Raw genomic sequence first — 27114 nt, forward strand, 5'->3', positions numbered from 1 at the left:
CACAATGACAAAATTTCCATCGCCTTTGGCGATAAAGTGCTGTCGGATGCGAAAAAATGCATCCAGCGCTTTTTGCCGATAATATATAATGCATTCTACGGTCGACAAAGATAGACTGAGAGCCAACAGACACGCACATAAACATAAATTCAGCGCGTCTCCAACTACCATCACCGCCAAAGAGGTTGAGGATGCCATTGGTCATGCTAAACCATCCAAAGCAGTGGGCCCAGACGGCATAGCCAGGCCGATGCTTAAAAGCCCAAGGAAAGAGGGTTTCAAATATTTAGCACATGCCTTCAACCTGTCTCTTTCCACCTTTGTCATTCCCGAGAAATGGTAAATGGCAAAGGTGGTCCCGCTACTAAAGCCTGGAAAACCAGCTAACATAGGAGAGTCATATCGCCCGATATCTCTTCTATCGCCAGTAGCCAAGACGCTTGAATCCATTTTGCTCCCCTACTTCAAAGTAAATTTGCAGCTAACCTGTAATCAGCATGGCTTTAGAAAACTCCATAGCACCACCACCGCGCTAAATGCGATTAGCACCCAGATAAATTGCGGTTTAAATCAAAACTCCAAACAGTACTCGTTGCGCTAGACCTATCAAATGCTTTTGATACGGTCAACCATGGCACGTTACTGCAAGACCTGGAAGGGGTACCCTTCCTCCATGTCTTAAAAGATGGACCGCAAATTATCTGGGTGGTGGGCAGGCATCGGTGCAATTTAGAAACGAAACATCAAAACCAAGAAGAATTAAACAAAGGGTGCCACAGGGTGGTGTCCTCTCTTTTGTTTAACTTCTACATATCAAAGCTACCTTCGCCACCAGAAGGAGTTACTATCGTTTCCTAGGCCGATGACTACACAATAATGGCCACAGGGCCAGGCCCACAGATCGATGAGCTTTGCAACAGAATTAACGGCTACCTCCCCGATCTCTCCAGTTTTTTCGCCTCGCGAAAACTTGCATTATCACCGACTAAATCCTCCGCGACCTTATTTACAACATGGACGTCCCAAATGTCGACCATTTTGAACATCCACGTCGATGGCACTACGCTGCCGACTGTCCTACACCCCAAAATCTTGGGTGTGACGTTTGATCAGGATCTACATTTTGGTGAGCATGCAGCCGCAAATGTACCGAACATCTAGAGCCGAGTAAAATCCTCAAATCAGTACTTGGAGAAAAGACAAAGAAACGCTCATTACTACATGCAAAGCAATTGGTCAGCCGATTGCATGCTACGCGTCCCCTATATGGTCGCCAAGCCTAAAAACTACTCACTGGAAGAAGCTACAGGCCTGCCAAAATATTGCTCTTAGTACCGCCACGGGCTGTCTTCTTATGTCCCCAGAACACCATCTACATAATGAGCCGAGAATACTCCCCATCAGGGAGAGAAATGAAATGCTAACCAAACAGTTCCTGTTGAATACCCAGAAACCTGCGCATCCCAACAGACATCTGATTGATGAGCCAACACCGCCCAGGGGCTTAAGGAGTCATCTCCGTAAGCATTATGAGGAAATACGACACCTGAGAACTCAGCCGTATGAAGCCAAAAAACGCAAGCAGGTCCTCAGTGAACTCCACAAACAGGCGTCGAACCTGTATGACAGGAATTGCCCGGTGAATCCAGTACTCAAAGAACAGTACCCAAAACTTGCGGAAGAGGAACGTACACTCCCAGGGAAACGCAAGTCACTCTAGCTTAACTTCGATCTGGATACGGTAACAGCTTAAACTTTTGCCTATCCAGAAATACAAAACGTATGCCCTGCTTGCAATGTGTCCCCACATGACATCAACCATCTTTTTAATAGTAATGTGGAACCAACACCTCTAACACCCCTCTCATTATGGTCCACCCATATTGAAACAGCAAGTTTCCTTGGACTCCCGTTAGTGGATATTGAGACAATATGTAATCGGTCGCACCTATTGGATAGGGCGAAGCACTGCTACAACAACAAGGGTGATGACGAAAGCGGACGGGCCCTGAGTTTCTTTTGCTCGGCGAGGTCTTACAACCTTAGACTAACAAAGTTGCTTCTATCATTAAAAAGAGAGGACTGTAGACTCTTGACGGGTATTCTGACTGGACACTGCCTTCTGGCGTCACATGCCTTTAAATTAAGCTTGGACAGTGATAGCAGATGTAGGAAGTGCGGGCTGGAGGAGGAAACGATCTAGCACGTTCTGTGCTCGTGCCCTGCGCTTGCCAGGCTAAGACTCCAGCTATTAGGAGTGATACAGCTGTCAGATCTAGAAGCAGCAAGTGGATTAAGCTTCTAGTATTTGCCAAGCGGACGGAGTTATTTTATAACATAAAAAAAAATGTAAGGCGCGATAACCTCCGAAGAGATCTAAGGCCGAGCTTCTCTTCCAATTTGCGTCGTGCTCCTTTTTATTTTCCCTACAAATTGGCCGGACGGGCCCTACATGTTTTATGCCGACTCCGAACGGCATCTGCAAGGCAGATGAGTTTTCACTGAGATCTTTTCATGGCAGAAATACACCCGGAGTGCTTGCCAAGCCCTGCCGAGGGGAGACCCCGCTTAGAAAATTGTTCTTCTAATTGAAAAACCTTATTTCTAAAATTTTGATGTTGCTTTGTCCGGGGTGTGATCCCAGGGCATACGGTGTGGTAGGCGGAGCACGCTACCATCACACCACGGACATAGGTCCTGGTTTTTGATAGGGTTTTTCAGTTTGGTCGTTAAAACAAACTTCTGGTAACACTACGGACTTATTAAGTCTATGTGAGGTCCTCATGGACCGGCCAGTTCAACCTAACCTAACCTAGTATTCGGTGGTGACAGACCCGCATTGTTCACCTCAGTCAAAATCGTCTAAACGGTCAACTTCAGTTAAAGAAGAAGAATAAACGGTGTTTACCTACCACCAGCGTTGTGCAAAACTTGAAACGAAAAAAAAACAACGCCAAACACAAAACCCTTGCCTTTATCTTATCAATAAACAAATATTCGAATTCTAGTACGAAGGAGATAAATAATTGGTCAAAAAAAGTCTATACTACCAATATAGTAGCTCATTCATTAATCATTACACGCTTAATTCAGACAGTCAAAGCCGTCGCGGATGCACACAAAAAAATAATAAAAAATGAGAAGCAAAAGCGCGCAAACAAATAATTAAAGTGAAGGCGAGTTGGAAACAAAAACACCGGTGAACGTTACTCTCACTTTGTTTTGTTTAAACGTGAGTTACTTAAATACTTCGGCGGGAGTGCACAATTTTTTTACTTGAAGTCAGTATTATTTAGATAATGCTTCTTCAACTAATTTTTTATGGATTGCTGTTAATAGTAGAAGGTTCTTCTTTGTTAATACATTATGTGTGTGTCCAATAGAGTTATGACTAATAAAAAGTGCATAGTGTTAAAAATTGTTCTATGTAAGAAAATTTAGTGAAACAAGTAAGGAAGGCTAAGTTCGGGTGTAACCGAACATTACATACTCAGCTGAGAGTTTTAGAGACAAAATAAGGGAAAATGACCATGTAGGAAAATTAACCTGAGGTAACCCTGGAATGTGTTTGTATCACATTAAATGAAGGTGTTAATGAGTATTTTAAAAGGGAGTAGAAGTTGTATATGTGAAGGCGTTTTCGAGATATCGACCAAAATGTGGACCAGGGTGACACAGAACATCATCTGTAGGGTGCCGCTAATTTATGTATATATGCAATACCACGAACAGAATTCCTGCCATGATTCCAAGGGCTTTTGATTTCGCCATGCAGAACTTTTTCATTTTCTTCTACTTAATGTCGTAGGTGTCACACCCATTTTACAAAGTTTTTTCTAATGTTATATTTTGCGTCAAAAAACCAATCCAATCACCATTTTTCATCCCTTTTTTCGTATTTGGTATAGAATTATGAAATTTTTTTCATTTTTCGAAATTTTCGATATGGAAATAGTGGGCGTGGTCATAGTCGGATATCGCCCATTTTTAATACCAAGATAAACTGAGTTCAGATAAGTAGGTCAACTAAGTTTAGTAAAGATATATCGATTTTGCTAAAGTTATCGTGTTAACAGCCGAGCGGAAGAACAGACGTCGACTGTGTATAAAAACTAGGCGTGGCTTCAACCGATTTCGCCCATTTTCACAGAAAACAGTTATCGTCATAGAATCTATGCCCTTACCAGGTTTCACAAGGATTGGTAAATTTTTGTTCGACTTATGGCATTAAAAGTATTCTTGACAAATTAATTGAAAAAAGGCGAAGCCACGCCCATTTTGAAATTTTCTTTTTTTTTGTATTTTGTTGCACCATATCATTACTGGAGTTGAATGTTGACATAATTTACTTATATACTGTAAAGATATTCAATTTTTTGTTAAAATTTGACTTAAAATATTTTTTTTTTTAGTGGGCGTGTTCGTCATCCGATTTTGCTAATTTTTATTTAGCACACATATAATAATAGGAGTAACGTTCCTGCCAAATTTCATCATGATATCTTAAACAACTGCCAAATTACAGGTTGCAAAACTTTTAAATTACATTCTTTTAAAAGTGGGCGGTGCCACGCCCATTGGCCAAAATTTTACTAATTTTCTATTTTGCGTCATAAGGTCAACCTACCTACTAAGTTTCATCGCTTTATCCGTCTTTGGTAATGTATTATCGCACTTTTTCCGTTTTTCGAAATTTTCATTTCGTTCATTTTAAATAGCGATCTGGGATGAGCGCCCAGGAATCTACATACCAAATTTCATCAAGATACTCAAGTTATCATGTTAACGGACAGACGGACGGACGGACGGACATGGCTAAATGAATTTCTTTTTTCGCCCAGATCATTTTGATATACATATAGAAGTCTATATCTATCTCGATTAGTGAGCTCTGCTCAGCTGAGTATAAAAATTCTCGCTTCAAATTAATTAAAATTATTCATACGTATGTATGTGCGTATGCCAACATTAGACCGTACTAAAATTAAAGTTCGCCTCATATTACAAAAAAAAAAAAACATATGAAGGTGGCCTTCTTTTTTACCGGAAACGGAATGGGAACTCAAAAACTTGCTTTATTGGAATCGGAGTCGGAAGTGTAAGCAGGGTACAAGATACAAGACCACACTCTGTATTCAAAAGCTGTCAAATTACCCTGCATGGAAGTTCTGGATCAGAACTAGTGCTTAAGCACGAGATAAGTACTAGTTCGATAGTAACTAGATTTTCTCTAGTTTCAAAATCGACAGACAGAAACTGTAAATATTCACACTACTTCGGAAAAACCGAAATAATACTAATAAACGGAAAATATCTATACTAACGATTTATTAGCTATGGGCGATCTTTTGGAAAAGGTGCCAATAAAAGAACTAGGTGTGAACCATGCTGAGCTCGCCAGTTGAAAGCATGTAAAAGTGAAATAAGGCGGACTAGTAGTGGTTCCGAATACTCTAGAAGCGCACCAGTATTGAACTAGAGATTTTCCCTGCAGGGTAGATGCATTTCTTCCAAATGCGAAAAAAATTTGTTTCGCTACGAGTAAAGGCCAAGGTCTCTTGTTTGGTATGGATGACGTATAAATAAAAAATAAATGTAAGGCGCGATAACCTCCGAAGAGATTTTAGGCCGAGCTTCTCTTTCAATTTGCGCCCTGCTGCTTTAAATTTCTCCTACAAATTGGCTGGACGGGTCCTACTTGTTTTATGCCGACTCCAAACGGCATCTGCAAGGCAGATGAGTTTTCACTGAGAGCTTTTCATGACAGAAATATACTCGGCGTGCTTGCCAAACACTGACGAGGGCGACACCGCTCGGCTAAAATTTGTTGGGCAGTGAGCGGAAATTCTCCTTATTTCCTTTTATGTCGTGAACTTTCAAGTATTTTTCTGCGTAGTAAGGTAAAGCCAAGTCTTGCAAATATTTATTAAGTCGTCAACTTTCAAATGTGAGAGTTTGGTATGTTAAAAAAGTGGGAGCAAAGAGGAAAATCATCGCAAACTCGAACAATGATATTTGATATCCCAAGAATTACTTAGACTGTATTTTCTTAATCACTTGTAGCAGTAATATGTCGGCGAAGTTAAGCACCCTTCGGATAATTTAGGCTTACTTTTTCGAGATTCTACATATTAGAGGTTTGTTTTTAAACGGTCTAGTGTATATGTAGCTTTTAAAGTACCTACATATATATTTATAAATAAAAACCTTTGTTGTAAAACCTGCAAAGTGAGTCTATAGGTGCAATATCGAATAATATACATGGGGACGTTCTAAAGTTCATATATACCTGCACTTAATATTTTTCCAAAAATTTAGAACACTATATATTATGTGTCATATGTTTACTTAAAATATGTGTGACGCAATTGTCTTAACAAACTAATAATGTTAATTTTTTATGTGAAGTCTTCCTTTAATAACATGTGGATAAATATTATCTACTGATAAAAGTATGAATATTCGCGAAGTTTGTGATGTCACTATACAAATATTTTTATACCCAGCACACGACTGCGCGTGGTCGAATGTTATGCCGATCCCGACACTTTGAGTTTAAGCTGCAGACATTGGTGCTTTATCGGTAACCGTATCGGTAACCTTATAACAGCTGATTCGTCCAACCTTATGAGAATTAATGCAATCAATTATTGGTGCCACTAAGGTCGTAACCGTATCGTAGCCAACCAATTGCTTTTTGGTTTACCGTCGTAACGATAAACACCTGATTACGTTAGGGATACGACTACAGCGATACGACAAACGGCAGTAACCTTATAACAGCTGATTCGACCAACCTTATGGGAATTAATGCAATCGATTATTGGTGCCGCTAATGTCGTAACCGTATCGTAGCCAACCAATTGGTTTTTGGTTAACCGTCGTGACGATAAACAGCTGATTATTTTAGGGATACGACTACAGCGATACGACAAACGGCACCAATGACTCCGCTTTTTAGAGCACCATTAAATTCCAATTAATGGTAACTTATAACCATAAAACCATAACCATATAAAACAACTGAGCGAACCTACCTTATGGAAATCAATGTAATCGATTAATGGTGCGATACCATAACGCTAACACCATAACCATACCATAGCCAACCAATTGGTTTTTGTTTTCTCGCCATATCCATAACCTAAAAATATTTTAGTTGGTGAATTTAATAACTCTTTGTAGATTATATTCATTGTTTTGGATACGTTATGACTAAGAGACTTATTTTTTGTGGAATATGTATGTAATTTTTTGCGTTTTCTTCATTTTTATGAAATTTTCACGATTTTTAGGTTAAGGCAGCATTAATCGATCACATTGGAGATGGTTATGTATATGGGTGTGGTTACGACTATGGCGTTAGGGTTAAGGAAGTTTAATTAGCCCTTTAATTACTACTATGGTAATGTGAAGCTAATACTAATACGTACTACATTTACACTGACCTCAAATGCGTACTTTGAAATGAGTAATTTCCTGCAAGACTCGACTGCGGGGGCATTAATCCATAGCAAGAAAATGCGCTGACGTAATTGATTAAACAATAGTACAACAAAAATAAAGAAACCAATATCGAAAATACACAGCAGTTTCTAGTATAATTGTCAGTTAGGCTTTAAAAATTAGTGGAAACGGCTATTTAACCATTTTCTTCTTGTCGGGTTTCTTTTAGTAAGAAAATGTGAAAAGTGTTTGTAGATCGGATGTGTGGATTGCGTTTTCAGGCCAAAATTCGGTGAAATGCGTTCAAATGAAAGCGCCGCCACATAAGCAGCTAGTTTTTCATATTGTAACGAATTTACTGAAATTCCGCTTATTCCAAATCGTCTGCTAACGTTCGAATCGCTAAACTGTTGAATAAATAACTCCAATATTGAATAATCCAAAAATGGCATTTATTAAAATACTTCACAATAACTTTTATACTTCGCAACTAATAGCTTGCTTAAACCAAACTGATTGTCGTGCCTCTACTGTTGCTGCCTTTTATACTCTATGATTTCTCGTTCGCATACTTCTAGGCGCTTCCATTTCTAGAATTTGCTTGTTAGTTATCAGCTATAAAATTACTACGTTTATAGATTCTCATATGCGCGTGTATATGTGAGTGATACTTGCACAATTATAATTGCCTACTTTTGGGAGCATCTCATATAAGATATATGCATGTGTTTGCGCGTCTCTTCTCCGCTGCGTGTACGTACATATGTGTAGACATAATGATTGATTCGTTTATGTAGATACAAGTGGCTGCCTGCTTTATTGTTGTTGTGGCTTCATTTACTTAGCATCAGACTAGTGATGTGAGTATCACTTATTGTCACTAATCTTCGTCACAATATAGATGCTGACACTGACACTGACGTCATCCGACATCAAAAAGTAGTCAACTTCCAACTTTTGTCATGAGCAAAGCAATAGAAGAAGAATTCGACATTTGCTTTGGTTAAGGGTGATTTCAAATTTTACAAGTGAAATTATTTTTGCCACACGTTGGTACTTTTATAACATTTTCCAGTTAAAAACTGCAATTTATTAAAGAATAAAATACAAAATATGTTAGCAGTATTTTTCCTGTATAGTGAGAATGTTTATAATATTACTTCGCGAAATTTTGTATGTGAATGGGCAAGGCGAAATAAATTTCAATTGCTAAGTCTGAAGTTTCTGTATACTTACGCAACATCTTGCATGATTGTGTGATTTTTCTGACATGCATAAGATTCCATTGAACGCATCTATATAAAAAGTTGATTGTGGCTCAGACTTGAGTAATTTCCGAAATGCGAGTTGTATGAGGAAATGCGTCGGATTTGCATTTTTTCACCCAAAATTACGCATTTGATGCAGAGTTTTTTGATTTGAGTTTTTTCGTAAATTTGTTGGCGACTTTTTCGGCTGCTTGTAGGCAAAATTTGACGATTTTATCAGCCAACACTAGCCAAACGGATAATACATATGTAAATATGTATATTAGACTGGGTCGTCGGCGATAACAGTTTTTTGAAAAAATATATAATTTATTTAATAATTTGGGAAAAATTTAAACAACGTGACATCAGGACGGACAAGGCGACAGCTGTTTCGATTATACCTTGTAAATCTCTTCAAAGCCTTTTCTCCCGGGAGTGGGAGTCGAACTCGCACCCCTACGATAGTTGAAATGGTTGTAAACGCATTCAGCTACGTCATGCCTGTTGTGAAGTCTTTCCCAATTGCCTTCTTTATGCATATTTTAATCTTTTACACATTGCATACTTCGTATGCAATTATGTGTTAAAGCTATGCTTGGTACGGCGGTTTTCAAAGAAACTTTGGTTTTTGTTGCTGTTTTCGTTCTATTTATAGAACTACAACGAATTAACCAATTTTGTCTGTTTGTATGATTTTTAATAATCGGGGATTGCCCATATTGCTTTTTTTTTTTAAATGTATGAAAACATTTATTTGAAGCAATTTTTTTAATTTTATAATTTATTTAATAATTTGGGAAAAATTTAAACAACGTGACATCAGGACGGACAAGGCGACAGCTGTTTCGATTATACCTTGTAAATCTCTTCAAAGCCTTTTCTCCCGGGAGTGGGAGTCGAACTCGCACCCCTACGATAGTTGAAATGGTTGTAAACGCATTCAGCTACGTCATGCCTGTTGTGAAGTCTTTCCCAATTGCCTTCTTTATGCATATTTTAATCTTTTACACATTGCATACTTCGTATGCAATTATGTGTTAAAGCTATGCTTGGTACGGCGGTTTTCAAAGAAACTTTGGTTTTTGTTGCTGTTTTCGTTCTATTTATAGAACTACAACGAATTAACCAATTTTGTCTGTTTGTATGATTTTTAATAATCGGGGATTGCCCATATTGCTTTTTTTTTTTTTTTAAATGTATGAAAACATTTATTTGAAGCAATTTTTTTAATTTTATAATTTATTTAATAATTTGGGAAAAATTTAAACAACGTGACATCAGGACGGACAAGGCGACAGCTGTTTCGATTATACCTTGTAAATCTCTTCAAAGCCTTTTCTCCCGGGAGTGGGAGTCGAACTCGCACCCCTACGATAGTTGAAATGGTTGTAAACGCATTCAGCTACGTCATGCCTGTTGTGAAGTCTTTCCCAATTGCCTTCTTTATGCATATTTTAATCTTTTACACATTGCATACTTCGTATGCAATTATGTGTTAAAGCTATGCTTGGTACGGCGGTTTTCAAAGAAACTTTGGTTTTTGTTGCTGTTTTCGTTCTATTTATAGAACTACAACGAATTAACCAATTTTGTCTGTTTGTATGATTTTTAATAATCGGGGATTGCCCATATTGCTTTTTTTTTTTTTTTTAAATGTATGAAAACATTTATTTGAAGCAATTTTTTTTAATTTTATAATTTATTTAATAATTTGGGAAAAATTTAAACAACGTGACATCAGGACGGACAAGGCGACAGCTGTTTCGATTATACCTTGTAAATCTCTTCAAAGCCTTTTCTCCCGGGAGTGGGAGTCGAACTCGCACCCCTACGATAGTTGAAATGGTTGTAAACGCATTCAGCTACGTCATGCCTGTTGTGAAGTCTTTCCCAATTGCCTTCTTTATGCATATTTTAATCTTTTACACATTGCATACTTCGTATGCAATTATGTGTTAAAGCTATGCTTGGTACGGCGGTTTTCAAAGAAACTTTGGTTTTTGTTGCTGTTTTCGTTCTATTTATAGAACTACAACGAATTAACCAATTTTGTCTGTTTGTATGATTTTTAATAATCGGGGATTGCCCATATTGCTTTTTTTTTTTTTTTAAATGTATGAAAACATTTATTTGAAGCAATTTTTTTAATTTTATAATTTATTTAATAATTTGGGAAAAATTTAAACAACGTGACATCAGGACGGACAAGGCGACAGCTGTTTCGATTATACCTTGTAAATCTCTTCAAAGCCTTTTCTCCCGGGAGTGGGAGTCGAACTCGCACCCCTACGATAGTTGAAATGGTTGTAAACGCATTCAGCTACGTCATGCCTGTTGTGAAGTCTTTCCCAATTGCCTTCTTTATGCATATTTTAATCTTTTACACATTGCATACTTCGTATGCAATTATGTGTTAAAGCTATGCTTGGTACGGCGGTTTTCAAAGAAACTTTGGTTTTTGTTGCTGTTTTCGTTCTATTTATAGAACTACAACGAATTAACCAATTTTGTCTGTTTGTATGATTTTTAATAATCGGGGATTGCCCATATTGCTTTTTTTTTTTTTTTTTTAAATGTATGAAAACATTTATTTGAAGCAATTTTTTTTTAATTTTATAATTTATTTAATAATTTGGGAAAAATTTAAACAACGTGACATCAGGACGGACAAGGCGACAGCTGTTTCGATTATACCTTGTAAATCTCTTCAAAGCCTTTTCTCCCGGGAGTGGGAGTCGAACTCGCACCCCTACGATAGTTGAAATGGTTGTAAACGCATTCAGCTACGTCATGCCTGTTGTGAAGTCTTTCCCAATTGCCTTCTTTATGCATATTTTAATCTTTTACACATTGCATACTTCGTATGCAATTATGTGTTAAAGCTATGCTTGGTACGGCGGTTTTCAAAGAAACTTTGGTTTTTGTTGCTGTTTTCGTTCTATTTATAGAACTACAACGAATTAACCAATTTTGTCTGTTTGTATGATTTTTAATAATCGGGGATTGCCCATATTGCTTTTTTTTTTTTTTTTTTAAATGTATGAAAACATTTATTTGAAGCAATTTTTTTAATTTTATAATTTATTTAATAATTTGGGAAAAATTTAAACAACGTGACATCAGGACGGACAAGGCGACAGCTGTTTCGATTATACCTTGTAAATCTCTTCAAAGCCTTTTCTCCCGGGAGTGGGAGTCGAACTCGCACCCCTACGATAGTTGAAATGGTTGTAAACGCATTCAGCTACGTCATGCCTGTTGTGAAGTCTTTCCCAATTGCCTTCTTTATGCATATTTTAATCTTTTACACATTGCATACTTCGTATGCAATTATGTGTTAAAGCTATGCTTGGTACGGCGGTTTTCAAAGAAACTTTGGTTTTTGTTGCTGTTTTCGTTCTATTTATAGAACTACAACGAATTAACCAATTTTGTCTGTTTGTATGATTTTTAATAATCGGGGATTGCCCATATTGCTTTTTTTTTTTTAAATGTATGAAAACATTTATTTGAAGCAATTTTTTTAATTTTATAATTTATTTAATAATTTGGGAAAAATTTAAACAACGTGACATCAGGACGGACAAGGCGACAGCTGTTTCGATTATACCTTGTAAATCTCTTCAAAGCCTTTTCTCCCGGGAGTGGGAGTCGAACTCGCACCCCTACGATAGTTGAAATGGTTGTAAACGCATTCAGCTACGTCATGCCTGTTGTGAAGTCTTTCCCAATTGCCTTCTTTATGCATATTTTAATCTTTTACACATTGCATACTTCGTATGCAATTATGTGTTAAAGCTATGCTTGGTACGGCGGTTTTCAAAGAAACTTTGGTTTTTGTTGCTGTTTTCGTTCTATTTATAGAACTACAACGAATTAACCAATTTTGTCTGTTTGTATGATTTTTAATAATCGGGGATTGCCCATATTGCTTTTTTTTTTTTTTTAAATGTATGAAAACATTTATTTGAAGCAATTTTTTTAATTTTATAATTTATTTAATAATTTGGGAAAAATTTAAACAACGTGACATCAGGACGGACAAGGCGACAGCTGTTTCGATTATACCTTGTAAATCTCTTCAAAGCCTTTTCTCCCGGGAGTGGGAGTCGAACTCGCACCCCTACGATAGTTGAAATGGTTGTAAACGCATTCAGCTACGTCATGCCTGTTGTGAAGTCTTTCCCAATTGCCTTCTATATGCATATTTTAATCTTTTACACATTGCATACTTCGTATGCAATTATGTGTTAAAGCTATGCTTGGTACGGCGGTTTTCAAAGAAACTTTGGTTTTTGTTGCTGTTTTCGTTCTATTTATAGAACTACAACGAATTAACCAATTTTGTCTGTTTGTATGATTTTTAATAATCGGGGATTGCCCATATTGCTTTTTTTTTTTTTTTTAAATGTATGAAAACATTTATTTGAAGCAATTTTTTTTAATTTTATAATTTATTTAATAATTTGGGAAAAATTTAAACAACGTGACATCAGGACGGACAAGGCGACAGCTGTTTCGATTATACCTTGTAAATCTCTTCAAAGCCTTTTCTCCCGGGAGTGGGAGTCGAACTCGCACCCCTACGATAGTTGAAATGGTTGTAAACGCATTCAGCTACGTCATGCCTGTTGTGAAGTCTTTCCCAATTGCCTTCTTTATGCATATTTTAATCTTTTACACATTGCATACTTCGTATGCAATTATGTGTTAAAGCTATGCTTGGTACGGCGGTTTTCAAAGAAACTTTGGTTTTTGTTGCTGTTTTCGTTCTATTTATAGAACTACAACGAATTAACCAATTTTGTCTGTTTGTATGATTTTTAATAATCGGGGATTGCCCATATTGCTTTTTTTTTTTTTTTAAATGTATGAAAACATTTATTTGAAGCAATTTTTTTAATTTTATAATTTATTTAATAATTTGGGAAAAATTTAAACAACGTGACATCAGGACGGACAAGGCGACAGCTGTTTCGATTATACCTTGTAAATCTCTTCAAAGCCTTTTCTCCCGGGAGTGGGAGTCGAACTCGCACCCCTACGATAGTTGAAATGGTTGTAAACGCATTCAGCTACGTCATGCCTGTTGTGAAGTCTTTCCCAATTGCCTTCTTTATGCATATTTTAATCTTTTACACATTGCATACTTCGTATGCAATTATGTGTTAAAGCTATGCTTGGTACGGCGGTTTTCAAAGAAACTTTGGTTTTTGTTGCTGTTTTCGTTCTATTTATAGAACTACAACGAATTAACCAATTTTGTCTGTTTGTATGATTTTTAATAATCGGGGATTGCCCATATTGCTTTTTTTTTTTTTTTTTAAATGTATGAAAACATTTATTTGAAGCAATTTTTTTTTAATTTTATAATTTATTTAATAATTTGGGAAAAATTTAAACAACGTGACATCAGGACGGACAAGGCGACAGCTGTTTCGATTATACCTTGTAAATCTCTTCAAAGCCTTTTCTCCCGGGAGTGGGAGTCGAACTCGCACCCCTACGATAGTTGAAATGGTTGTAAACGCATTCAGCTACGTCATGCCTGTTGTGAAGTCTTTCCCAATTGCCTTCTTTATGCATATTTTAATCTTTTACACATTGCATACTTCGTATGCAATTATGTGTTAAAGCTATGCTTGGTACGGCGGTTTTCAAAGAAACTTTGGTTTTTGTTGCTGTTTTCGTTCTATTTATAGAACTACAACGAATTAACCAATTTTGTCTGTTTGTATGATTTTTAATAATCGGGGATTGCCCATATTGCTTTTTTTTTTTTTTTTTTAAATGTATGAAAACATTTATTTGAAGCAATTTTTTTAATTTTATAATTTATTTAATAATTTGGGAAAAATTTAAACAACGTGACATCAGGACGGACAAGGCGACAGCTGTTTCGATTATACCTTGTAAATCTCTTCAAAGCCTTTTCTCCCGGGAGTGGGAGTCGAACTCGCACCCCTACGATAGTTGAAATGGTTGTAAACGCATTCAGCTACGTCATGCCTGTTGTGAAGTCTTTCCCAATTGCCTTCTTTATGCATATTTTAATCTTTTACACATTGCATACTTCGTATGCAATTATGTGTTAAAGCTATGCTTGGTACGGCGGTTTTCAAAGAAACTTTGGTTTTTGTTGCTGTTTTCGTTCTATTTATAGAACTACAACGAATTAACCAATTTTGTCTGTTTGTATGATTTTTAATAATCGGGGATTGCCCATATTGCTTTTTTTTTTTTTTTAAATGTATGAAAACATTTATTTGAAGCAATTTTTTTAATTTTATAATTTATTTAATAATTTGGGAAAAATTTAAACAACGTGACATCAGGACGGACAAGGCGACAGCTGTTTCGATTATACCTTGTAAATCTCTTCAAAGCCTTTTCTCCCGGGAGTGGGAGTCGAACTCGCACCCCTACGATAGTTGAAATGGTTGTAAACGCATTCAGCTACGTCATGCCTGTTGTGAAGTCTTTCCCAATTGCCTTCTTTATGCATATTTTAATCTTTTACACATTGCATACTTCGTATGCAATTATGTGTTAAAGCTATGCTTGGTACGGCGGTTTTCAAAGAAACTTTGGTTTTTGTTGCTGTTTTCGTTCTATTTATAGAACTACAACGAATTAACCAATTTTGTCTGTTTGTATGATTTTTAATAATCGGGGATTGCCCATATTGCTTTTTTTTTTTTTTTTTTAAATGTATGAAAACATTTATTTGAAGCAATTTTTTTAATTTTATAATTTATTTAATAATTTGGGAAAAATTTAAACAACGTGACATCAGGACGGACAAGGCGACAGCTGTTTCGATTATACCTTGTAAATCTCTTCAAAGCCTTTTCTCCCGGGAGTGGGAGTCGAACTCGCACCCCTACGATAGTTGAAATGGTTGTAAACGCATTCAGCTACGTCATGCCTGTTGTGAAGTCTTTCCCAATTGCCTTCTTTATGCATATTTTAATCTTTTACACATTGCATACTTCGTATGCAATTATGTGTTAAAGCTATGCTTGGTACGGCGGTTTTCAAAGAAACTTTGGTTTTTGTTGCTGTTTTCGTTCTATTTATAGAACTACAACGAATTAACCAATTTTGTCTGTTTGTATGATTTTTAATAATCGGGGATTGCCCATATTGCTTTTTTTTTTTTTAAATGTATGAAAACATTTATTTGAAGCAATTTTTTTAATTTTATAATTTATTTAATAATTTGGGAAAAATTTAAACAACGTGACATCAGGACGGACAAGGCGACAGCTGTTTCGATTATACCTTGTAAATCTCTTCAAAGCCTTTTCTCCCGGGAGTGGGAGTCGAACTCGCACCCCTACGATAGTTGAAATGGTTGTAAACGCATTCAGCTACGTCATGCCTGTTGTGAAGTCTTTCCCAATTGCCTTCTTTATGCATATTTTAATCTTTTACACATTGCATACTTCGTATGCAATTATGTGTTAAAGCTATGCTTGGTACGGCGGTTTTCAAAGAAACTTTGGTTTTTGTTGCTGTTTTCGTTCTATTTATAGAACTACAACGAATTAACCAATTTTGTCTGTTTGTATGATTTTTAATAATCGGGGATTGCCCATATTGCTTTTTTTTTTTTTTTTAAATGTATGAAAACATTTATTTGAAGCAATTTTTTTAATTTTATAATTTATTTAATAATTTGGGAAAAATTTAAACAACGTGACATCAGGACGGACAAGGCGACAGCTGTTTCGATTATACCTTGTAAATCTCTTCAAAGCCTTTTCTCCCGGGAGTGGGAGTCGAACTCGCACCCCTACGATAGTTGAAATGGTTGTAAACGCATTCAGCCACTCCCGGGAGAAAAGGCTTTGAAGAGATTTACAAGGTATAATCGAAACAGCTGTCGCCTTGTCCGTCCTGATGTCACGTTGTTTAAATTTTTCCCAAATTATTAAATAAATTATAAAATTAAAAAAATTGCTTCAAATAAATGTTTTCATACATTTAAAAAAAAAAAAAAAAGCAATATGGGCAATCCCCGATTATTAAAAATCATACAAACAGACAAAATTGGTTAATTCGTTGTAGTTCTATAAATAGAACGAAAACAGCAACAAAAACCAAAGTTTCTTTGAAAACCGCCGTACCAAGCATAGCTTTAACACATAATTGCATACGAAGTATGCAATGTGTAAAAGATTAAAATATGCATAAAGAAGGCAATTGGGAAAGACTTCACAACAGGCATGACGTAGCTGAATGCGTTTACAACCATTTCAACTATCGTAGGGGTGCGAGTTCGACTCCCACTCCCGGGAGAAAAGGCTTTGAAGAGATTTACAAGGTATAATCGAAACAGCTGTCGCCTTGTCCGTCCTGATGTCACGTTGTTTAAATTTTTCCCAAATTATTAAATAAATTATAAAATTAAAAAATTGCTTCAAATAAATGTTTTCATACATTTAAAAAAAAAAAAGCAATATGGGCAATCCCCGATTATTAAAAATCATACAAACAGACAAAATTGGTTAATTCGTTGTAGTTCTATAAATAGAACGAAAACAGCAACAAAAACCAAAGTTTCTTTGAAAACCGCCGTACCAAGCATAGCTTTAACACATAATTGCATACGAAGTATGCAATGTGTAAAAGATTAAAATATGCATAAAGAAGGCAATTGGGAAAGACTTCACAACAGGCATGACGTAGCTGAATGCGTTTACAACCATTTCAACTATCGTAGGGGTGCGAGTTCGACTCCCACTCCCGGGAGAAAAGGCTTTGAAGAGATTTACAAGGTATAATCGAAACAGCTGTCGCCTTGTCCGTCCTGATGTCACGTTGTTTAAATTTTTCCCAAATTATTAAATAAATTATAAAATTAAAAAAATTGCTTCAAATAAATGTTTTCATACATTTAAAAAAAAAAAAAAAAGCAATATGGGCAATCCCCGATTATTAAAAATCATACAAACAGACAAAATTGGTTAATTCGTTGTAGTTCTATAAATAGAACGAAAACAGCAACAAAAACCAAAGTTTCTTTGAAAACCGCCGTACCAAGCATAGCTTTAACACATAATTGCATACGAAGTATGCAATGTGTAAAAGATTAAAATATGCATAAAGAAGGCAATTGGGAAAGACTTCACAACAGGCATGACGTAGCTGAATGCGTTTACAACCATTTCAACTATCGTAGGGGTGCGAGTTCGACTCCCACTCCCGGGAGAAAAGGCTTTGAAGAGATTTACAAGGTATAATCGAAACAGCTGTCGCCTTGTCCGTCCTGATGTCACGTTGTTTAAATTTTTCCCAAATTATTAAATAAATTATAAAATTAAAAAAATTGCTTCAAATAAATGTTTTCATACATTTAAAAAAAAAAAAAAAAGCAATATGGGCAATCCCCGATTATTAAAAATCATACAAACAGACAAAATTGGTTAATTCGTTGTAGTTCTATAAATAGAACGAAAACAGCAACAAAAACCAAAGTTTCTTTGAAAACCGCCGTACCAAGCATAGCTTTAACACATAATTGCATACGAAGTATGCAATGTGTAAAAGATTAAAATATGCATAAAGAAGGCAATTGGGAAAGACTTCACAACAGGCATGACGTAGCTGAATGCGTTTACAACCATTTCAACTATCGTAGGGGTGCGAGTTCGACTCCCACTCCCGGGAGAAAAGGCTTTGAAGAGATTTACAAGGTATAATCGAAACAGCTGTCGCCTTGTCCGTCCTGATGTCACGTTGTTTAAATTTTTCCCAAATTATTAAATAAATTATAAAATTAAAAAAATTGCTTCAAATAAATGTTTTCATACATTTAAAAAAAAAAAAAAAAAGCAATATGGGCAATCCCCGATTATTAAAAATCATACAAACAGACAAAATTGGTTAATTCGTTGTAGTTCTATAAATAGAACGAAAACAGCAACAAAAACCAAAGTTTCTTTGAAAACCGCCGTACCAAGCATAGCTTTAACACATAATTGCATACGAAGTATGCAATGTGTAAAAGATTAAAATATGCATAAAGAAGGCAATTGGGAAAGACTTCACAACAGGCATGACGTAGCTGAATGCGTTTACAACCATTTCAACTATCGTAGGGGTGCGAGTTCGACTCCCACTCCCGGGAGAAAAGGCTTTGAAGAGATTTACAAGGTATAATCGAAACAGCTGTCGCCTTGTCCGTCCTGATGTCACGTTGTTTAAATTTTTCCCAAATTATTAAATAAATTATAAAATTAAAAAAATTGCTTCAAATAAATGTTTTCATACATTTAAAAAAAAAAAAAAAAGCAATATGGGCAATCCCCGATTATTAAAAATCATACAAACAGACAAAATTGGTTAATTCGTTGTAGTTCTATAAATAGAACGAAAACAGCAACAAAAACCAAAGTTTCTTTGAAAACCGCCGTACCAAGCATAGCTTTAACACATAATTGCATACGAAGTATGCAATGTGTAAAAGATTAAAATATGCATAAAGAAGGCAATTGGGAAAGACTTCACAACAGGCATGACGTAGCTGAATGCGTTTACAACCATTTCAACTATCGTAGGGGTGCGAGTTCGACTCCCACTCCCGGGAGAAAAGGCTTTGAAGAGATTTACAAGGTATAATCGAAACAGCTGTCGCCTTGTCCGTCCTGATGTCACGTTGTTTAAATTTTTCCCAAATTATTAAATAAATTATAAAATTAAAAAAATTGCTTCAAATAAATGTTTTCATACATTTAAAAAAAAAAAAAAAAAAAAAAAAAAAAAAAAGCAATATGGGCAATCCCCGATTATTAAAAATCAGAAAAAATATATATATATATATTTTTTGGTACTTGGGGAGTGTTTTGGTCGAAAAGTTTACCCTTTCGCTATTTTTTTTTTTCGCAGGCTCGAAAATAATTTTTTTGGGTATACGTAGTGGAACTTTTTCTTCCTGATCCCAAATCCTATCGAAAAATCGATGGCGCGATATCGGTTAATAAATCGACCCAGTCTAATGTATATATTTTTAAAATACATTTGAGGGTGTGCTGGGTATAAACAATTTACCACCAGCTGCAATGTTTATCTTTTTTTAAATGCACTAGAACTATTTCAAAGCTATTTATTTTTTAATATTTTCATATATACATCTATATACATATTCTTTAGGTTAATACAATCATGCTCGATTTGCCGATACGTATGCTCTTGATACTAACCTGCTTCCTTGAGTGTTGGGGGTTTAATAGTATTTTACCACCAACAGTCACAAATAGAACAAATGATACACTTTCAAAGTTCATGTAAGTAAATTTTATTTTATCAATTACTAATTACTTGAAACGGTGCTCAATTAGAACAATTAAATTTGACTCTATTAACAAACATACACACATACAAAGCTATTATACGTACATATTAGGGTGTGCGATCCTAAAATGATATTTTTAACTTATTTGGCTGAAAATTGTTCTACTTCTACACAGCAGATGTTTGCATTAAAATTCATTTCACTGCGTGACAAAAAGAAATTTGTAACTTTTTTAGAGGTAGTATGACGAGTTAGTTTGTCAAAGCCGAAGCTCTCGGCAACGCGTTATATGTATATCCGGATTCAGCCGAATCACTACTTCACGTCTGGCATCATATCGAATGACTATTTACCAGGGACGGAAAATAATAATTTTTTTTTTCGAAGTCGAAAAAGTCCGGGTCAAAAAATTGTCCTAGGTGAAAATGTTTGAGTTCTCAGGTATCCCTATAGAAATATCATGTCGAACCATGCATCCTTTTTATTTTTCGAACATTTCCTATAAAAGTCCACATATAAAAGTAAAATCTGTATTTTTTGAGTCCGATAGAACTAGTTAAAAAAAATTTTATTCGGATAAGCCGTTTATTTGTTATCAAGCCGGACTTTTAAAATAAAAGTACGGATTTAAATTTTTAACTAGTTCTATCGGACTCAGGTAATAAAAATCTGAAAATAATTTTTACCTTGATCCAAATATATTAAAAGTCCAAAATTACTAGTTTTGCAAGGAATTATATTATAAAAGAAATAACAGTTTCCGCCTCTGCTATTTACTGCTATTGTGTCTTAAAAATGGTCATGTTATCTCAAAGGGAAGTTGAATAAAATTGGACATTAGACAAATCTATAAGTATATTTAAGTATCTTATTGAACAAGGGCCTATCTCAGCTGAACATGTCCTGATTTTATGTTGAGGTAGACCTTCTTTTAAAGAAGATAAGGACATTTTTCATTTAATCGTTTGCTGATATAGAGCTGCCCTCCACGCAAATTGGAAGAAAATCTCGGCCTAAAATCTCTTCGGAGGTTATCGCGCCTTACATTTATTTATTTATATACCTATCTTATAAACCCACGCTTGACATGGTGAGTCATCCCTTGCTTTGTTGAACCAAATCCTAGGGTATAACATTAATTATTTTTGGAATATTGAAGTAATATATTCAAAATAAATGCTTTTTCGCTATTCATAGCAAAGAATCTTCAAAGGAAGACGTTTTTAAAATTGTACTGACCAAAATAAATATAGCAATCGATTTTTTTGCCTACTAGTGGCATGTAATTCCTTAAGCCGCTAGTTTTCCTTAAAACGTTTTTAAAACACAAACCTCCACTTTTAAATTGACTGGTAACGTGCCAGGTGAGTTACTTGGGCAAAGATCTCTACTATTCCAAAAATCTTCTGTGAGCTTCATTCTTTTCTGATGGTAACGAACCTTTTCACGAAAAATACAAGCCTTGTAACAAATAAATTTCTTTTGAAAACTCCACATTAGTGTGTCCCACGTTGGGCGCCATTTTTACATCGTATATATTTTCTTAAAGGCTCCAAATCCAGCTAGTTACGAATCAACAGGGAGAAGGAATTACATTCCATAACACAAGTAATTCCTTGGGAATCCATTAGAAATTCTTTTGTGTTTAAAGGAGAAGAAAAATTCGATATTGAGGGTAGATAGCCGAGTTTCTTATAGGCTAACAGACAATTGTAACCGAAAAATATAAAAAATAAATAAATACTTGGCGTGATTTACCTCCGCGGAGGTAAGTCCTAAGTTTTTATTAGAATTCGCATCGTGCTCTTTTCAATTTTCCCCACAAATTGGCTGGACGGAACCTACATGTTTTATGCCCACTCTGAACAGCATCTGCAAGACAGATGGATTTTGACAGAGAAGCTTTTCATTGCAGAAATACACTCGGAGTGTTTGCCAAATCACTTCCGAGGGGACCCCGACTAGGAAATCTTTTTCTAACTGAAACAACTTTTTTCTAAATTTTAATGTTACTTCTTGAACCCAGGACCTTCGGTGTGGTAGGCGGATCAAACTACCACCACACCACGGCGACCACCCGAAAATCATATACTTCCATGCATTTGTGATGGCTATTTGTTAGTTCTAGAAAATTTTCTTTGGACATGTTGGGACATCGGTTAGGCAGGATTTGCTGGAAGACAACACGTTTTAAGATAGACTACTGTGCACACTTTACCTAAACTAATTTGTTAATCAATTATAATTTTTACTAATTTTTTTTTATTTTACAGTAACTCGATCGAGACTGCAGCTGCTGATGAGGCTTCTAACTATCAAACAACAATTGTACCCCTTTTACAAGACGTAAAAAGTTTTGCTATACCAGAAGACTGTTCACAACGTAACAAAATTGCCAAACAACCAACTCCCAATAAATATTCGAGACTCAAGAAATGTTGCCCACACGGCGAGGGGTTAAGTTTATTTCATGAAAACCAAAGCGAAGAGCTATGTGATTCCACAACTTTTAATTTTCAACCCAATATTATAAGTGCTGTACTTTACGACAACTGTATTGAGGATGATGAGACTGTGGTTAATTTGCAATATGAAATTGGGAATCCTTGCAATTCGTAAGTATGTTGAAATAAGGGAAATTTTTGCACACCTAAGAGCTCAAGGTTGTGAAATTTCTCAGATTAGGTTAAGTAAGTTTCCAGTTATTCCCATTAGGTGGATACATTCATGATCCATTGTGATACCCTAGGGCACGACACACCCACAAAATATTTAACGAATCACTGCGTCGTACGATACAGACTTCTAAACTCGAAAAGACCTCTTGATTACTCAAAAACTGGATAAACACCTCTCGGTATCTTTCATATTGCTAACACATTTTTGGACTATTCATAATTAAAGAGCGAATTAAACTTCCTTAACCCTAACGTCATAGTCGTACTCATACCCATATCCATAACCATCTCCAATGTGATCGATTAATGGTGCCTTAACCTAAAAATCGTGAAAACTTCATAAAAATAAATAAAACGAAAAAATTACAAACATATTCCACAATGAATAAAATCTACAAAAAGTTATTAAATTCACCCACTCAAATATTTTTAGGTTATAGATATGGCAAGAAACCAAAAACCAATTGGTTGGCTATGGTATGGTTATGGCGTTAGCGTCATGGTATGGTATTACATTGATTAATTACGATTACGATTACATTGATTTCCATAAGGTAGGTTCGATCAGCTGTGTTATCTGGTTATGGTTATAAGTCACCAATAATTGGCCCTTAGTACTTCGATTGTGCCAGTCGCTGCCTCAGTTTTAACCTTGCTATATATATTTTTTATATTTTAAACGTAATTGAACAATGCGTAGAGATGGGAAAGGAGTAAATTCCCAAATGGTAAATACCCGGTAAATTGGTTATATATGGTAAAACGGGGTAAATACCCAAATATTTACCCAAAAGAAGGGTAAAAATAATCTTTTGGAAAATATGGGAAACAAAGACACAAATTCAATCCAAAATGTACCCAATTTATCCTATATTGGTGGGTAGTTATCCATTATGCTATCGGTTGAATTAGTTTTAATCTGTAATCCAGCGTTTTTTCAAAAATATTTATCCAATAAATAAAAAATTTAAGTTTACCCCGTAAACATTTTAAGTCAAATAAAGTCAATAGTCGGAAAAATATCTAAATTGTGGTATTTACAGTCGGTATGTGCTCATTTGGGAGGCCGAAACTAATATATTTCCTTCTTGCAATGGTCGTCCCCATATTAACGTATATCATTTGAGCCTAAATAAGAGTCCGACATAAGTCTTAAAAGGTGTTTAAACAGCTCATATTATACTCTACTGGAACTCTCCGGCGTGATTTTTGACTCTAATAAACTCTGATTATCTGACACCTATATAGCCTATTTATTAGGCATCGTCAGCGCTTATTGTGGTCATATATAGTTCGGCACACCTGGACAGAGCATGGCAGTTTTGAGGTCACATTAAAAATATCGAGAAGCGTCCATGGGCGGAAAAACGCCGATGCCACCGTGGTGTGATGGTAGCGTGCTCCGCCTATCACACCGTATGCCCTGGGTTCAACTCCCGGGCAAAGCAACATCAAAATTTTAGAAATAAGATTTTTCAATTAGAAGAAAATTTTTCTAAGCGGGGTCGCCCCTCGGCAGTGTCTGGCAAGCGCTCCGATTGTATTTCTGCCATGAAAAGCTCTCAGTGAAAACTCATCTGCCTTGCAGATGCCGTTCGGAGTCGGCATAAAACATGTAGGTCCCGTCCGGCCAATTTGTAGGGAAAAATCAAGAGGAGCACGACGCAAATTGGAAGAGAAGCTCGGCCTTAGATCTCTTCGGAGGTTATCGCGCCTTACATTTATACAAAAAAAGAATAGCAAGGGTAACAATAATGTACAAATGTAATTCATTTTGCATTAAAATGAAAAATTGTCGTAACAAAGTCTCAAAATTTGTTCCAAACTCGCTGTGACGAACATAAATAGTTGATAAATGATAATTTTTGCATGCTAGGATAGGAGCTTTTGGCCGTTAAATAAAAGGCAAAATTTAAATTTTCTTTTACCCTCCTACGCGTTTCGACGCTTTTCTGATTCCTACATTGCCCACTTATTTTGGACTCGTTTCGGATTCTTAAATTATAAGCTCACATCATGTTTGAGGGGTGAATTTGTTTGCGTAAATATGTGTACCATATAAACATTCTTTTACAATTCTGGAGTTCAATATGGGTCCGAAAAATATCAGCTTCAAAAATGCTATAACTTTAGGGCCTTTTATGATTCCAATTTGATGAAATTATGAACAAACGAAAAATATTAAAATCAGTAAACTAGGCAGCTCCGGAATAAAAACTCAGAAATTTTTCTGTGACAATTTATTCTAAATAAAGAATTAATTCAACTAATGCTTATTTCATATCTATCTTATCTTCATGGGAGTTTTGTCACAACAATTTCCCCCCTATGTTTTCCGCTTCAGATATAGGTCAAAAATTCATCCTAAAAGCCCTGAAGTAGTGCCATTAAAAGACTCAAAATTAGCAGTATATGACGTCAATAAGGCTCATATATGATATCGGAAGGAGGCCTGTATAAGACTTATGTTAGAGGCAAAATATGAGCATACAGCATTTGCTCCAGGCTCCTAAATGAGTTCATAACGAGTGCAAACGATCCAAAGTTTGGACTCCTTTCAGACTAATTGTTGACTCCGAGTGTTTGCTGGGTTGTTTGTTAAAATCAAAACGAAATTTTTTTAATTTCAAATGACGTATAAATTTAATTGCTGAATTGTAATTCCAAGTAGCCTCGATTCAAATGATTTTTAAATACCCAAAAGAAGATGCAAAAAAGGAATATTCCAGGTATTTACCCATACAAATGGCACTAATTTTCAGAAATCCTGGTATAACCTAATTTTAAACCAAATTTGGTTTGATCAAATATGTAGTACAAAAAGTGTCATATTTAACCCCAACGGATATTAATAAAAATAGTAACTGAATACCAAAATCGTTAAAAGTTTAGATTCGCTAATACATGGGTGGCGATTGTCCTAAAGCAATTTGGTGAGTTCCAACACAGGAATGGCTTCGAACTGAATGCCCATCAGCCTATTCGGGGAGCAACCTTATCGCTACAACAACAACAACAACTGAATGTCTATGTGGGCAGTTGGTATGTACTCAAAAGATGTTTCGCTATCCTTAAGTATTGGGCTCATTGCAGCGTCTTTCAGGAATAACTAACTGCCATAAAGGAGGATACTATCCAAGAATCACACGTCCGATGTAATTTATTCTGACATTCAAGCAGCGACCAAAGCAGGGAGCACTTTATCCGCAATAGAATGCCGACAGTGCTAAATTAACAAGCCTCTCGGTGTACCACAATGGTGATATGGGTCACAGGGGAGAATCTGGAAACTGTGTTGTTAATGAACTAGCGAGGAAAGTCACTGAACAAACTGAAGCAATTTAGTTAAGGCACAACGCTCCTCCTTTTGCCACATGCAAACACTTCCTCCTGTCTACATAGCCAATGCCAGATGGGCATCAGAACCCACTTGTGAGGTGTCTCGACAAACATGGCCTCATAAATAAGAACCGAACTAGGTTCCTTATCAATCTCAATCGTCTCTCCTAGGTCCACTGATGGGGATATTAACGGAACACTGTTTGCTGGAAGTACACGGCGAACGCATTGAAATCCCAACAAATGACTTCTGTTGAAGCTGTAGCGACGAAGGGAAAATAGAAAGCGTTGACCATTTCCTCTAAAGATGCCCGGATCCAGCCAGCATACGCATGTCTGAACATACACTTCATTGGCTGTTCTGTGGAGCTTGGATCAGCTTATTGAAGGCATTCTGCACTACATTAGACGCTCAAATTTATTCAACTTTTTACATACATACATATATGTATAAAGGAGAAAGGGCATTCATTACTCATTCAGTAGGATATCATCCTATACTAACACAGGGAAAGATTGTTACCTTAATTCACGAAGGCTTTAGCCAAAACTTTTTCAAAGCCGCGTTTTCCAAATATTGGTATGGCATATTCAAATTTACATACATTAGACTGGGTCGATTTATTAACCGATATTGCGCCATCGATTTTTCGATAGGATTTGGGCTCAGGAAAAAAGTTCCACTACGCATATCCAAAAAAAAAAAATAATTTTCGAGCCTGCGAAATTTTATTTTCATTACACATTATTTGAAAAAAAATTAAAACATTTTCACTATGAATTTTTAATAAATACATAAAAAATGATTTGGAGCCTTGAAAGAGAATGCATGTATGCTGAAAAAACCCTTGAAAAAAAAAATAGCGAAAGGGTAAATTTTTCAACCAAAACACTCCCCAAAACCCAAAAAATAGTCGAACTTTTTTCCTGACCAAAATCCTATCGAAAAATCGATGGCGCGATATCGGTTACCTTTCGTCCATACAAATCGACCTAGGTTAACATACATACTTTTACTAAAAATTACAAAAAAAAAACTCTCATGTTATATAAAGTTTAATAAACCACATTCACAAGCAGTTAAAAATTCATTAATTAATAT

The 27114-nt window shown here is 35.8% G+C and overlaps 2 protein-coding genes across 5 annotated transcripts in view; one reads left to right on the forward strand and one right to left on the reverse strand.

The window, feature by feature from the left end:
• The window catches only part of Sk2 (Sphingosine kinase 2), a 133172-nt gene extending 106617 nt beyond the window's left edge, over positions 1 to 26555 (reverse strand). The window contains exon 1 of the mRNA XM_067791535.1: positions 20100 to 26555. The gene's annotated coding sequence lies outside the window, so the exon portion shown is untranslated. The remainder of the gene's footprint in view (positions 1 to 20099) is intronic.
• The window catches only part of mthl14 (methuselah-like 14), a 37281-nt gene that overhangs the window by 4951 nt on the left and 5216 nt on the right, over positions 1 to 27114 (forward strand). Inside the window, exons 1-3 of one of the 4 annotated variants that reach the window (XM_067791537.1) lie at positions 2869 to 3345; positions 19854 to 19987; positions 22269 to 22610. In XM_067791537.1, the coding sequence (XP_067647638.1) occupies positions 19866 to 19987; positions 22269 to 22610 (464 nt within the window). In that variant the 5' untranslated portion in view covers positions 2869 to 3345; positions 19854 to 19865. The other 3 variants (XM_067791536.1, XM_067791539.1, XM_067791540.1) reach the window with 3 other exon arrangements.

This window comes from Eurosta solidaginis, chromosome 5 (genome assembly GCF_040869045.1).
Source record: "Eurosta solidaginis isolate ZX-2024a chromosome 5, ASM4086904v1, whole genome shotgun sequence".
Lineage (NCBI taxonomy): Eukaryota > Metazoa > Arthropoda > Insecta > Diptera > Tephritidae > Eurosta > Eurosta solidaginis.